Source organism: Rhamphochromis longiceps, linkage group LG8 (assembly GCF_057381845.1).
Source record: "Rhamphochromis longiceps isolate RC_006_pf linkage group LG8, R_longiceps_female_GT1.1, whole genome shotgun sequence".
In the NCBI taxonomy this organism is placed as follows: Eukaryota; Metazoa; Chordata; class Actinopteri; order Cichliformes; family Cichlidae; genus Rhamphochromis; species Rhamphochromis longiceps.
The window spans coordinates 33,398,099-33,412,210 of record NC_140564.1 but is presented as its reverse complement, the minus strand read 5'-3'; the positions used below and the strand labels follow the sequence as shown (position 1 = coordinate 33,412,210).

General features: G+C 44.8%; 1 protein-coding gene across 1 annotated transcript in view; it reads left to right on the top strand.

Moving 5' to 3' along the window:
* Window positions 1-9,599: 9,599 nt before the first annotated feature.
* htra1b (HtrA serine peptidase 1b) overlaps window positions 9,600-14,112 on the top strand; it is a 29,764-nt gene continuing 25,251 nt past the window's right edge. The window contains exon 1 of the mRNA XM_085417180.1: window positions 9,600-10,200. Within this exon, the coding sequence (XP_085273306.1) occupies window positions 9,741-10,200 (460 nt within the window). The 5' untranslated portion in view covers window positions 9,600-9,740. The remainder of the gene's footprint in view (window positions 10,201-14,112) is intronic.

Genomic DNA, 14,112 nt, shown 5'->3' with positions numbered 1-14,112 from the left:
GTGAAAAGCTCAGGGCAACAGCTGATGTTCTACCGGCCTCACGGTGCCGGGCAGTGAGCACGGAGACCACTAGAGGGTGTCGAGCCCTCAGGCCACGAATTTTCTTTCTGATGGTTTGGTCAGAGACATATACACAACAGTGGCCTGCTGGAGGTCATTTTGTAGCTCTGGCACAAAGGAGCAGATGCCAGTCCTGATGATGGGTTAATGGCCTTCTATGGTCGCCGTGCAGCTCTCCTGAAGTCACTGACTTTAAGACTGTGCTGAGAGACACAGCGAACCTTCTGGCTGTTGGACTACCTGTGCAACCGACCATCAATATCCCAGGAGTTTCACTGATGTGATTCTATAATCCAATTTGTTGCTTTCATTTTTTGCGCAGTATATAATGCGAAAACTAAACTTCAAAGTAAAACAGGAAGTTACTGTAGGACAAATAACAGGGCAAAGTTTAGTCCTGCTGGAGCCACTGAGGTTTACACCGACGTGCAGGCTGATTTCACAAGACCTTAAAAAGTAAAAGCTGCTTTTGATTTTAGACTTTAGCTTCTGAATTTTATCATGAATTCAATATTTTATGACATCTCTGCACCTATTGGAGACATACGAGAACCAGTCATTTAAAGAAGTATTCAAACAGGAAATATCATTTTCTACAGGACTACAAAAAAATAAAACACCTGCCTAATGTTTGTGCGGGACCTGCTTGTGCCTGTGCATGGAGGTGAAACCACAGGGATGTGCGGTGCTGGCTGAGACTGGGAAATGACGGCAGATCCTGAGGGTTCAAAGTTTGCACTTCTGCTCCTCGAGTGACTGATCGGTGTATGTGTGATGCTGCTGTGAGAACTGGACTCACTGAAATGGACCTCTTTGTGCTGTTAGTGCATTTTTAACATTTCTGATAAATCATGTGACTTCCTGTGTCCTGCAGACCAACTCTGACCTCTGGCTCCAGTGTAAGGCTTCTGTCTTTTATATACAGTCTCATGCTGAGGTAAGCTCAGAGACACTTTGTAATCATTCCGAGTGGTGAAGCGCAGATAACAGTGAATACAACACATGCCAGAGTAGACAGAGAAATAGCAGTGCATGTGCAAGTGTGTCCACTAGGTGTCACTGAGCTGTATGCTGTAAGCCTCCTCACACACGTAGGTGCCTCCCTTTAGGCACTTTGTCCTGACTTACAGTTGGAAGAAGCCTCCATTCTTCATGCAGTGGTTTCATCGGGTGGAGGCTCTCCAAACGAACTCTTGTGAGGTGCTCGCTGGTCATTAGGTCATGATTTCCTGAGCATCAGTCCTTTAGCACCGTGAAGAGTTACATAAGATGTGTGATTAATCTGAGTGGACGCTCAATGCAGAGAGCACGTCCCCCATTGGCTCACTCAGACTGCAGTAATGAATCTAAGTTGGACTGCTCTCTGGGGGGGCTGACTGCATAACTGTGGGGAAGGATAAAGCAGCTCCATACAAATCTGTATCACATAAAAACTCATTGCCTAATAGTGTGTTGACCTTGTTTCACCAGCTCAGCTATGAGCCATCAGGGAGTGTCTGTGTTCCCGTGCATGCTGAGGATGTTCAAGTTCTAGCAGACTTTAATCTGTTTGTAGGGCTGGCGAGTTTCCCGGTTTCTTTTTATGCCACGTTTCATGGCCATAAACCTGCCGCTGCCACGTGGGACAGTCACCAGTGTAATAGACAGTGACCATTCAGAGTGTATGCTGCTCCACACTCAGCTTTAAACGCACACCACCATCCAAGTAGTTGTAGTGTGGCCCCCTGGGCTCAGAAATGAAGGGTAAATGCCAAAAGTGCAGTTCCTCTATTGGCCACTGGGGGCTCCAAAAATGCCTCAGTCTCCATCGGTCCCCATAGACTCTCATGTTAAAATGTACAAGTTTAGAGCAGAAATAAACATGTTTAGCTCCTGCTATAAGTAATGGTTTTGATTTCTACGGATAATTTCCTTTCATGATAACTGTGGAGAGGCATGACTTTATTCATAATGCATTCCTTTGGATGCTAGTAAGATCTAAAGTTCCATCCAAAAAGCTTCTGCCTCAGATTGGGTGTTGCTGTCTCAGAGGAGCGGCGTGTAACGCAGCCCAAAGACAGAGCTTAATACATACAACCAAGTATAAAATGAATGCAGGTACCTTTGGAAAAAATAAACTTCAAGACTGAAAATAATAAAATCGGTTTAACATTATTTTAAAATAAAGACCAATAAGGGAAACGTCTTCACATAGATGTGGGAGTGAAAATAATAATAATATTAATAATCTCAGCAGCCCCTCTGCATACATCAGAAGCTGCACAGAAATGGAAACATACAGCAGTTTAAACGTACATTCATGAGGATAAAGGGAAGCTCGTTTAGTCTGATACGTAAAGGCGCCAGGAGTTAATGGAGCTGCTGGTGTCTAAACACTGTCCTCACCTCATTATGGAGCAGCTGCTCTTCTCCAGCTGTTACAGGCAGCTCAGCTAGAGGAACTCTGGCTTCACATCGAGTTTATCTAAGCTTCCCTAAACCTCCGTTATTCATTTCTGGGGATAAATCAGACACCCGGCGAGTCTCTGAGGTCTTTTAAAGCATCTAATCTGTGTTATTATTAGCTAGCAAGACACAAAACAATAAAAATAGATTCACTGCTTTTGAAAAACTCGAGCTCCGTGTTTTACTCTGTAAATACAGATGGAAGTAAATCAGATGAAGTGCAGGGTTTGATTGGAGGTCTGTCAACAAATCCCCAAAAGGGACTTTTTATTTCCCCATTTATCTGCCAACTACTCCCAACATGAGCTCTAAAACTGAATACAGTGTCGTCTTCTGTATTATTTTTGTGCTTCTTTCTCCAGTGACTCATCGATCCATTTAAACCCAAAGCTGTTCAAAGGTTGATGTGGCTGAAGTTCACTTCAGGTCAGCCCCTCAGCTCAGCCAAAGACCAGCTCAGCAAGTGCGGGTAATGGACCTTTTGGAGCGAGCAGCCTCCGTTACAGATGCTTCGCTCGTGTGGACTGTCTGTTTCTCCTGATCAAAAAAAGACCTGAAATCTCCTCCAGATGAAGTTGTTAGTTTGTCAATGAAAATAAGAGGATGTGATGCTACACGATGTGGAGATCCGGCCTGACCTTTGATTCAAGTGTGTGTGTGGTAGATCTCTCAGCTCAGCATGACCCTACCTCCCCAAGGTACAACAGATTTCAGCGTCCTACTGCCGCCATCTTTGATGCTCACCAGTTAATGCTTATTTCTTGCTTGTGGTTCAGCAGACTTTTTCTTAGTTGGGCGGTGTTACTGCCTGGAGTGCTTTCCCAGTAAAACCACAGCAGTTCTTGGTGCATAAATGCTCCACCTCTGGTTTTAGTACTTGCTTTTTTTTCAGACTTCATCTATGTTAAAGAACACCACATGCTGTACATGCCACTTTGATCGTGAGTGGGCCACATGAGTGGAGCTCTTCTCTCTGTCAGTGTAAAGATGTTTAACTGCTGAGATATTTTATGATAAGATTAAAAAAAGGGACCCGATTGGAGTCTTTGCCAGCCCAATTCTGGCCCCCCGGACCTTATGTTTGACACTCCCAGCTTAAAGAGAAATTAAAGAGATAAATTATTTTTCTTTTAAGGCAACAAAGGACGTTTGTCTGTCCGCCTGTCGGTCCTCCCATGTTCTTCTAATCTCACCTTAAGCTCAGTCTTCTGGTCAGGCTGACCTGATCAGAGCTTGTCTCACAGTCTTAATCTGACACACGAGGAAGCTTTTTTCTCCTTGTTGCACAACCTGCCGTCCTCCCCACGCTGGATTAGATTCAGTCTATGCTGATGTTTTGTTAGAGCTGGACTGCAGCCACCTCTCATCTGTTTAATGAAGACAAACTTAACAAAACAAATGGGAGTGAAGGATGGGCTGGCCCTGGATTTATATTTCAGTGGTCCCCTGCTAATATAATTTAGGGGAAAGGACCTCGTGTTCCTTTACTGAAAGAGAGAGCGAGACAGAAACCAACCGGTGCTGCCAGCTGATGATTTAAGAAAAAACTGTGACACCACCAAGAAGAGGAAAGTCCCACTTCACTTTAAGACCCGTGAATCCATGTATCTCCACCTCAGAGATGATTTAGTGTGTAAACAGAGGCGGTGATGAGGGAGTGAGCAGCTGGCGTGCAGGTGGGTGTGGAGGTAAGGTGATGCAGATGGCGAGAACAGCGCAGTACCTACAGCCTCTGAAATGACCGCACAGTCATAAGCTCTCCAAATAATGACCACACTGTTGTTTTGTTCCGACTCCATGGAATGACCAGGCGGCTCCAGAATTCCAAATCCAGTGGTTGTGATGGTGGCTGCCGTCAGCACATATATACAAAATGACCAGAGGACATTTAATAACCGATCCATGCCGATTTATTCAAACTGAAATCCCGACGAGCATCATTTCTGGCTGTTTTGTCAAACTCTTGTCCTGATTTGACCAGCACGGTGAGGAAACTGCAGCTTCTTCTCTGGTTTTCTTGATTTCAGAGTTGTGATGTCTTTTTGTGGCCAATCACCTGCAGTCAGTGTGAGTAAGTGAGTAAACCTCAAAGACGATGCAGCCGGGAAGCAAAATGCTGCAGAGCGGCTCCAATGTGAAGACTTCAATCGGACTGTTTGGGCAGATGGGAGGAAGAGGAGGAGGTCTGCATCATCTTACGGACAAACACACATATACAAACACAGCCACACATATACACAGCACACTCTGTGCAGGCGCGACAGCTGCACGTTAACCTGCGCCAGCTCGGACTTTGTTGTTCTCTCTCTTGTCTTTTTCACACTCTCTCGCTCTCTCTCTGAAACTCGAACATGCACATGCATAAATCAAATCGTTATTGCTGACTGACTCAACTTGAGTGGAATTAGACTGCTTTTCACACGCTCACGTGCACGCTCTGTGTTTCTGGGAAAAGCAAAAATGTTTGAATTCCCTCCAACGGTCTTCACATCATAAACACGAATGATGAGCTGTCCAAGTGAAGCTGGAGCCGGGAAGAGGCAGGAAGGCCGAGGACAATTCCACCGGGACTGGAGCTTCTTGTACTTTTGTTATATTTTATCTGTTTAATGTTAATTCTGACTCATTGTACACATGAGTCACGCTTCAAAATCGTGCCTCTAAAGTCAGTCATGAACTTCCAACCCCAACCACAGACATTGGTTGGGAAAGCTGGAATATGGTGAACGTTTGAAAACATCTTGTTCTGTTTCATATTCACTTAAAAGCTGCAGAGAAATTAAATACTGCAAAAAAGCTATTTAAAAGCATGGGATATTTGCCATGTTTGATCCTGAACAGAGAGGAAGAGGAGTTTATTGCTCCAAAGTGGACATAATTTCATTAAACAGTGGAAAGGTTCTGATGAATTCAGCCAAACTTCTAAATGTTCTTTACAGCTACAGCACAGGATCGTGTGACAGCAAATTACAGATCCAGCAGTTGGTGTGCGAGCAGAAGAATCACATTATGTTCGCTTACTCTGTGCATCCAAGATTTAAAAACACGTAAACTCTTGGCAGGACAGACAGGTGGTAAATTATTCCTCATGCTGCTGAGGATCCATGAACTCTTTGAAAAGTCCATCAAGATGACAAGTTTTTCACTCACAATAATTCCACATCCACAACTGAAGACGTAACTCTACTGGTCAATAACGCCTCCTCGTAGTTGTCTGGTAACTCTTGAGTGACCACTGAGTGAATTGTGTTTTGGGGATCAAAGCCAACCAAATCCCTTATAGGATCACAACCCCCCCATCTATATGAGCTGGTCAACGCTTCTTAAACCTCTCCAGTCACCAGTAGCAGCCCTTAACTGTCCCATGGGAGCCCTTCAGTGATCACAGAAACCCATTAAATGATCCTCCTCCTTCAGTTAGGAGTGGACCTGCGTTAAAGTCCAGTGAGTGCTCTAAGGACCATCTGAATCACTTAGATGATGGCTTTCAATCACTCAGTGAGCACTGGGTAAGACCAGGCACATTGAGGCCTGACAAAATGTGTCAGAAGTTCTTTGATTGATAGAAATAGCAGGTTTATATTCACACCTGAGCAAATGGGAGCGTTCAAAGTCTATCACTGAGCCTGGAAACTGTAGCAGAAAATCATGCAGGCCCTTCAGGCACCAAGCCCTCCAAGAATCCATGAAACTCATTCAAGAACACGTGAAACTTAAGTTTCACCTTCAAAACCCACATGAACCCTAAGCTCCTTAAGCAATGACCAGCCCCCCACCACAGCATCACTGTAACAACTTTAACGTCTCCATCTCCTTCAGTGACCACTGCAGTCTCCCAGTGGTCCAGATTCCCCCTCAAACACCCTTAAACTCCCTTTAAAGAACATTAAAGCCTCTCGAGGTCTTGAAATACTTAAAAACACGTACACCCACATCTTCGTCTTGTTAAGTCGCTGAGCCCTGACTTCATCCATGCAGACCCTCTCAAGTGTGTCTCTATGGCGATGAGGGTGGCAACAGGAACACACAAACACAGAGACAGAAAGATGGATGAAAATCCCCTCTGCATCATGTTTTTCTGGAGGTGAGGGGCTGCAGCAGGAGCAGCTGAACTGCCCTGAGGGCTGACGTCTTGAATCATTTGACAGGGTGTTTACGAAGTCACGCCGAAAGCCTAAAAGCCTCTCTACTGGCCTCCAGAGGCGGAACCGCTCATTACAACATCACCACACAGACCTTGCATTCAAACCCTTTGAGTTTTTAAGAACTCATCCATTGTGACGTCCTTAGAGTCACGATTACAGGTTCATTTGATGTGAATTTGTGAAAAGGGAGCCAGATTATATTGATCTGTGCTCGTCTATATAAAACAAATCGTCCTTCTCATATTAAAAAAACTCATGCTGAGAGGAGAGAAAGCTGCTTTTTATCCTGTTTACCCAGATAAAATCAAACCAATCATGAGCTTTGATTATAAACCCAGCTGAACACCTGACGATGCTCTCCACCATCATCAAACTTCATCTCTCCAGAGAACTGTATAGCTTATATGTGGAGAACAACACCGTCCCGAGATGCTTCATGCCAGCTTGTCCTTTCAAACTGTGTTTCTCACACATTTTGAATATTTCATGGGGACAGTTTATAGTCTGGAAACAGAAAATTAGTTAAAAACTGAAATATGAGTCTCGATCGTGCCGTGTGTGTCTGAACTGTTTGGTCACTAAAATGCAGAAACTATTTAACGCATTAAAACCTGGACCTCAGCAAGTTTCAGCTGCATGTTTAGTTAAGACACACACACACACACACACACACACACACACACACACACACACACACACACACACACACACACACACACACACACACACACACACACACACACATATTCACTCTTGTGGTCAAATAAGTACATAACTCACTGCAGAGTACACACACATACACACACTGTGTGAAGCCTGGTGTGGAAACATTAAAATCACTCACTTTATCACAATTGTGGGCAAAAGTCACAGCTCTCACTTTCACCCTCTCTCTCAGATTTATGTGTCACCACCTTCATTCCAACACACACACTCAGTGCACACACACATACACACACACCCATCGCTGATCGGACTCTGAGTGGGTTTCCTTGGCTTCCTCCTGCATCGATAAGTCTGCAGCTGCTGGAGAGGTCTGACTCAGCAGTGAGTCGAGTCTGATGAAACTGGGGTTTCATTATCATAAATGTGTTTCATAAACATGAACTGAAACACAGCCTGCGTTTCAGCACCTCCAGCGCTGTCGCCTGCAGAGAACCCAAAGATCTGTTTGTCTCGCAGAGTATCAAACACTGGCATGCATTAATCAGATTATGTCACGTATGATGTCAGAGAAATGCTTTTCATTGAGCGTTCAGAGATTCGGGACAATTGATTGTTTCCGTAACGAAGCTTCAACCCAGCTGTGACGTAGCAGCTGTCCTCTGCACAGATGTTACTGCTGCAGTTTCTGAGAAGGAAGCAAAGTTCCTGACAAATCTCGTAGAGAGCTGAGAAATGTGTTTTTTGATGGAGCTTATGTGATACGAGAACTCAGAGAGCAAACATCTGTAACTGTATCTGTTCATTTCTGCTGGTTGCACAGTGTAATTTATAAGATTTATAGCTGGTTGAAGAGAGATTACAGGAAATGTTTAAAAGAACCAAACAACATACAAACAGCCTCTGCGTTTAACCAAAGTCCTTCCACACCAAAGTCTTGCCACTTAGCAGATACCTTGAAATCCTGCCAGGAGCTTAACTGGGCAGCTAATTTTACATTCACTTAAATTTCAGCGGTCACAGGACACAAAGAGGTATTTATAGACTCAGCAGCAAAATCTGAAACCCTGCTTACAAAAAAGTGCTGAATTTGCTCTGAGTTTTAAGAAAGCTTATTTGTTCCCTTGCAAGGATCACTTCTGCCACAATCTCTGCAAATCCACAGATTTCAGTTCATGGTTTTCTTGATTCTCTCTCTCATAATGGATCTGTTCTTAAAAAGAGCAGCAAAACAACAGTTTTCTTGCACATGTCTGCAAAACAAATGCTGCTGGTTCATTTGGACAATTCGAGCAGGCAAACATTTCAATCACAGTGCTGATCTCTCTCTCTCTGTTTTGCTGGAAAAATCAATCACTGTTGCATTAACTGACTGCAGGTCAATGATAAAGGGCTCCCAGCAGCAGCGCCTAATGCAGTATAAAACTACAAAACAAAAACGCACACAGAGGAATGAGAAGAGGAATTATAAAGCATCCGTACACTTTGTTTTAGCGCTGGAGTTTATAACAACTATCTGTATTCTTTTGCCCATAAAAACAGTTGTCATCCACACTTATATTAGTACTACTTCATACATGTATTTTTCTTTTAAAAACAAACAAATAAATAAATAAATAAATGAAATCATTTTCTGGAGATTTTTGAATAAACTTTTAGATTCGTTAAGTACTTCTAAGTTGAACTAAAAAAAATCGAACCGTTCACCTCACTTTATTTATAAACTCCAGTTCACAACAGTTGTGTAATATTGTGTAAAACACTTGATTATCAGACAGAAGAGCCCAACATTTGCATGATCCCCTTCCAACAGCTCTTGGCGATGGTGGAGAGGAAGAACTCCCTTCTAAAGGGAAAAGACTTCCAGCAGGACCCAGGCTCAGGCAGGGGCAGCCTTCGAGCCAATGATTTGAATGTAAAGAGAGAAGAAGATTTGACAGCAAAATTTATTTAAAGCACCAAAAGTCGGCAGTGTGCAGGCCGAGTATGTGATGCAATCTGTTTTTATATTGTTTAAAATACTTCATAAACCTTTTATGAACCCTTAAATCAGTGGCAGCATGTTTCATAGGCTGGTCACATCATAGCTGCACAGCTCTGAAATCAGATCCGTGGAGTTAAATGTGCAGCATTTGAAACACAATTCAATGTCATTTTTCTAAATATGTGTGTGCACAGCTTCAGTCACATACACCTCCACCTCCTCCTCCCTAACAGACGTCACTCAGGCCCACCAATAGCCTCCTGTGTTTATCCTGCAGCTTTTATAAACCGGCGCGGGGAGCGAAGCGCCACACTGCGTAAGCCAGTCCTCCGGTGAAGGTTCCCTGAGCTCCACGCTGCCCCAGAGCACACTTTAAGACTCTTACAGCAGAACTCCGTGTAAAAGTTAACTGCAGGTCTGAGTTTCTGTCGGACTGTCCCATCATGAGTCTCCGGTTTGTCCTGTGCGTAATGGCCCTGTTCGCCTCCTCTAGCCTGGTGGCCGAGGCGCTGAGAGCCAAACGCCTCGCCATCGGCTGCCCGGAGAAGTGCGACAAGTCTCAGTGCGCTCCCATCCACGCGGACTGCCTGGCCGGCGACGTGCTGGACCGCTGCGACTGCTGCCCGGTGTGCGCGTCCGGCGAGGGCGAGCAGTGCGGCGGCACCGGAGACCGCGATTGCGCCGAGGGGATGGAGTGCGTGGTGAGTGACGGCGTGGAGGTGTCGGCCACTGTCCGGCGGAGAGGAAGCGCCGGCGTGTGCGTGTGCAAAAGCTCCGAACCCGTGTGCGGCAGCGACGGCGTCTCGTACCGGAACATCTGCGAGCTGAAGCGCGTCAGCAACCGGGCCATGAAGCTGCAGCAGCCGCCGGTGATCTTCATCCAGAGGGGAACCTGCGGGAAAGGTACGTGTGAGTGCGTGCGCGCGTGCACGAGAGAGATTATAGCTTAAGAAGAAAGAAAAGGTGAAGCAGGACTGTGGAAGTTTAAGTGCGCACACACAAAGCCTGAAATACGGCAGCAATGTGTGTGTGTGTGCGTGCGTGCATTCATTTCTTTGTGGGGACCAAAAATTGGAAGTTTACTGTACTTGTGAGGACCAAAATCCTGGTCCCCACAAGTTTCAAGACGGTTTTGAGACTCAAAATGTGGTTTTAGTGTCAGGGTTACAATTGGGTCATGGTGAGGGTTAAGCAGTCATTATTAATGGTTAGGGTAAGGGGCTAGGGAAAGCAATATGTCAATGAAATGTCCCCACAAGAAACGAATACCCGACGTGTGTGTGTGTGTGTGTGTGTGTGTGTGTGTGTGTGTGTGTGTGTGTGTGTGTGTGTGTGTGTGTGTGTGTGTTGGCTCTGAACTTGTATGACCTCAGCAGGAGTCTGAGACTGAACTCTCGCCCAGCAGAAAATCATCAGACGAGCATCCAGAATGAACCCAAATCGCGTGAACAATGCATCCTTAGATCTCAGACAGACTGGAGTTAACCCTGAATCTGCGTCTCCTCCCAGCATATAGCAGCACACAACCATAACCTCCAACATATAGTGTCTGATTAATCTGGTGGCCTGTGGTCTAGTAAACATCAGGTTTGGTCTCCAGCTACCTCGTAGTAGTTTTTCACATAGAAAGTAGAAGTAAAGCAGCAGAAGACTGTCACGTTTAAAAGCTGCAGTCACACAAACTGTACCATTAATGATCTCCCGATAAATAATTTGACTTGTGACGTCACCTTTCAGCATATTTCCAGCGTGACCCCCCCCCCCCCCCCCCCACAAACACACACACACACACACATACACACATACACATGCTTCACTACATTTCGCTGTTTATACAGCTTAGAGATAACAAGGTAATTAGTGATTTCTCCCAGAAGACAATCGTGTTAACTAAACCTAAATGTCTGCGGTGGTACAACAGGAAGTGTTTTGGAGGTTTATGGGAAAAAAAGCACTTTTGTTAGACGTCTATAGATAAAATCACAGTCAGTATATAAAAGATGGAAAGATGGATGTGGCCACTACAATGTCACCCACATTGTTCTGGCTGCTTGAGATTCTTTTTGAACATTTGAGTAAGAGATAAAATGCTTTCATTTAACTCTCAGTATCCTTAGTCCTTAAGCTTAGCCCCTACGCCTGAGAAGCAGAAGTCACAAGGCAAACTTGTTTGTAGTGAAGAGAAAGGCGCGCTGCCATATCGTAGCCTCTTCCTATCTGCTAGGCCTGACCTATCCTGATTGGAGTCACTGAGCTGGACCGCTCCACCGTGTTTGAGTCTTGCTGTGTGCTACAGCCCATCCGAGTTTGTGTCACCCTGTTGCACCTGTACAGTTTATGAAAACAAGCTAATCTAACTGGTAGCTGATAACTTCTGCCCTCTTGTTCATATTCAGCCAATTCTTTCTTGCAGGAAGCCAAAACATTTAAAAGTGCGCCTTCAAAGTCAGGTCCAAAACCAATGGGTGATGTGAAGCTGGCCATCTTTTACTTACAGGCTGTGGTGCTTTGACACCAATGAAAACCTCTTAGTGACGAATGAGGCTCTGAGTTTTTGTAGCTGCATGTAACAACAACAGACAGTTTAACTGCATTATAGTAAGTTAAAGCATTTATCTGACATCTGTCATAGCAAACTGCTCTCTCATTACATCTGCACCCTTCTCTCTTTCTCTTTACATCTGCTGATTGGCCCAAAACGCTGACATGGAACATGTTTCCACTAGGGGTGCAACGATATTCATATCGATATTGAACCGTTCGATACAGTGCTTTCGGTTCGGTTGTATCGAACAATACAACATTTGTAATTTATTTTATCAACTTTCCTTCTGACGATGCTGTCTGTGTTGAGCGCTCAGTGAATCTGTGTTCGACTACTCCGCCTAGGCTGCACTGTCGAGCGCAGATCCACTGAGCGCTCAACACAGACAGCATAGTCAGGAGGAAGAGCGCAGGGCAAGCTAGCAAGACAGAAGTTAAGCTCTCCTTGCAACATGGACCTCCCCCACTCTCAGATCTGGCGTTTGGAATTATTTTAGTTTTCATGTGACGTATGACCCTGAAGGTAAGCGAGTCATGGACTAAAGTAAAACAGTATGTTGGATGTGCCATGCAATGCTTAATTACATGGGTGGGAGCTAGTGTGTTAGCGCAGTTAGCTCGTTAACGTGTTGGCTGTCTAGCCCCATGCACGGGGCTAGACAGCGATCGTGGGGCGATCGTGGCTCAAGAGTTGGGAGTTCGCCTTGTAATCAGAAGGTTGCCGGTTCGAGCCCCAGCTCGGACAGTCTCAGTCTCAGTCGTTGGGTCCTTGGGCAAGACACTTCACCCGTTGCCTACTGGTGGTGGTCAGAGGTGGCGCCGGTGGCGCCAGTGTCCGGCAGCCTCGCCTCTGTCAGTGCGCCCCAGGGTGGCTGTGGCTACAATGTAGCTTGCCATCACCAGTGTGTGAATGTGTGTGTGAATGGGTGGATGACTGGATGTGTAAAGCGCTTTGGGGTCCTTAGGGACTAGTGAAGCGCTATATAAATACAGGCCATTTACGGGGCGATCGGCAGTAGCTCGTTAACGGAGATTTGCCGTGTTGTGGCGTTAAGGTCATTTCAACGAGATTAACCTGAAAGCACTAGTGGGGAACACAACGAATATGACTGCACATTTACGCCGACATCATCCTAGTGCAAAGACAAAAACAACAAGCATGCTACTAACTTTAGCCGAGTTATTTAGACAGCTGTTAGCACATGATTCTCCTTATGCTGCTGAGAATATAGCCCAGAAGAAGCGGATAGTATAGCTTTTATTTTGGAAAGAGACATTTCTCTGTAATAAACTCTCTTTTCCAAAGATGAGTGATTCCTCAATCAGATACAGGGCTTGCAAAATCGCTAGCCCGACGTCCCGGAGCTAGCGATTTTTTTCAGACGGGCTACCCTGCCCGTCGGGCTATTGTAGGAAGGAAAAATATATGTCAATGCTTTTGCATTCTTTCAGAAATGTAGCTGGGTAATTATGTCATTGGCATCGGTGAGCCACTGTCAATATGTGACATATTGAAGTCGCGTTTGAATTTGCGCTTGTTTTTTTGCTTTCACTTTGCAATGACAGCACTGATCTGTGAGTGATGATAATTTGTGCACCAATTCCTCTGACATCGTTTTATTAATCGTTAGCTTACTATGCAAACATGACAAGTGAAATCTCCCGCAGCTTAAACATGTGAGAGGTTGATCGCGCAGAGAATCGCTGAGCTTATGTGAGTGCGTGTGTAAAAGCAGCAGGATTTATATTTTAGTTCTGCTGAGCCAAATAAGACAGGTCAGGGTGAAGAAGTGACAGCCAAAGAAAAGCTTACCACAAAACGGAGAAGTTATGACAAATCAGACTATAAGGCAAAAAGAAAGTGCAGCTTCATGGTTTCATGGACAAAATAATTTCTGTGGCTGCGATATGACGAGCTAAATAACCAGGGCTGCACATAAGTGGTCCGCAGGTGCGCATTCACTGTCAAAATAAAAAACACGCACAAGGGTTAGGGTTAAATTTAAAAACTGTACTTTTGAGTTAAAATATATATTTATAATTTTAATAAATGACAAATTAAAAAGGCATGAACATTTTTTTGTATCGAAAAAATATCGAACCGTGACACCAAAGTATCGAACCGAACCGTGAATTTTGTGTATCGTTGCACCCCTAGTTTCCACCCATAAACCTGCCTCCCTCCTTCTCTCGCAGGCTAATGTTATCTTAACGAGGCCATAATTTCTTGAAATTAGGCCAGGAAGTCCTGAGTGACTGCCCTGTGCTATG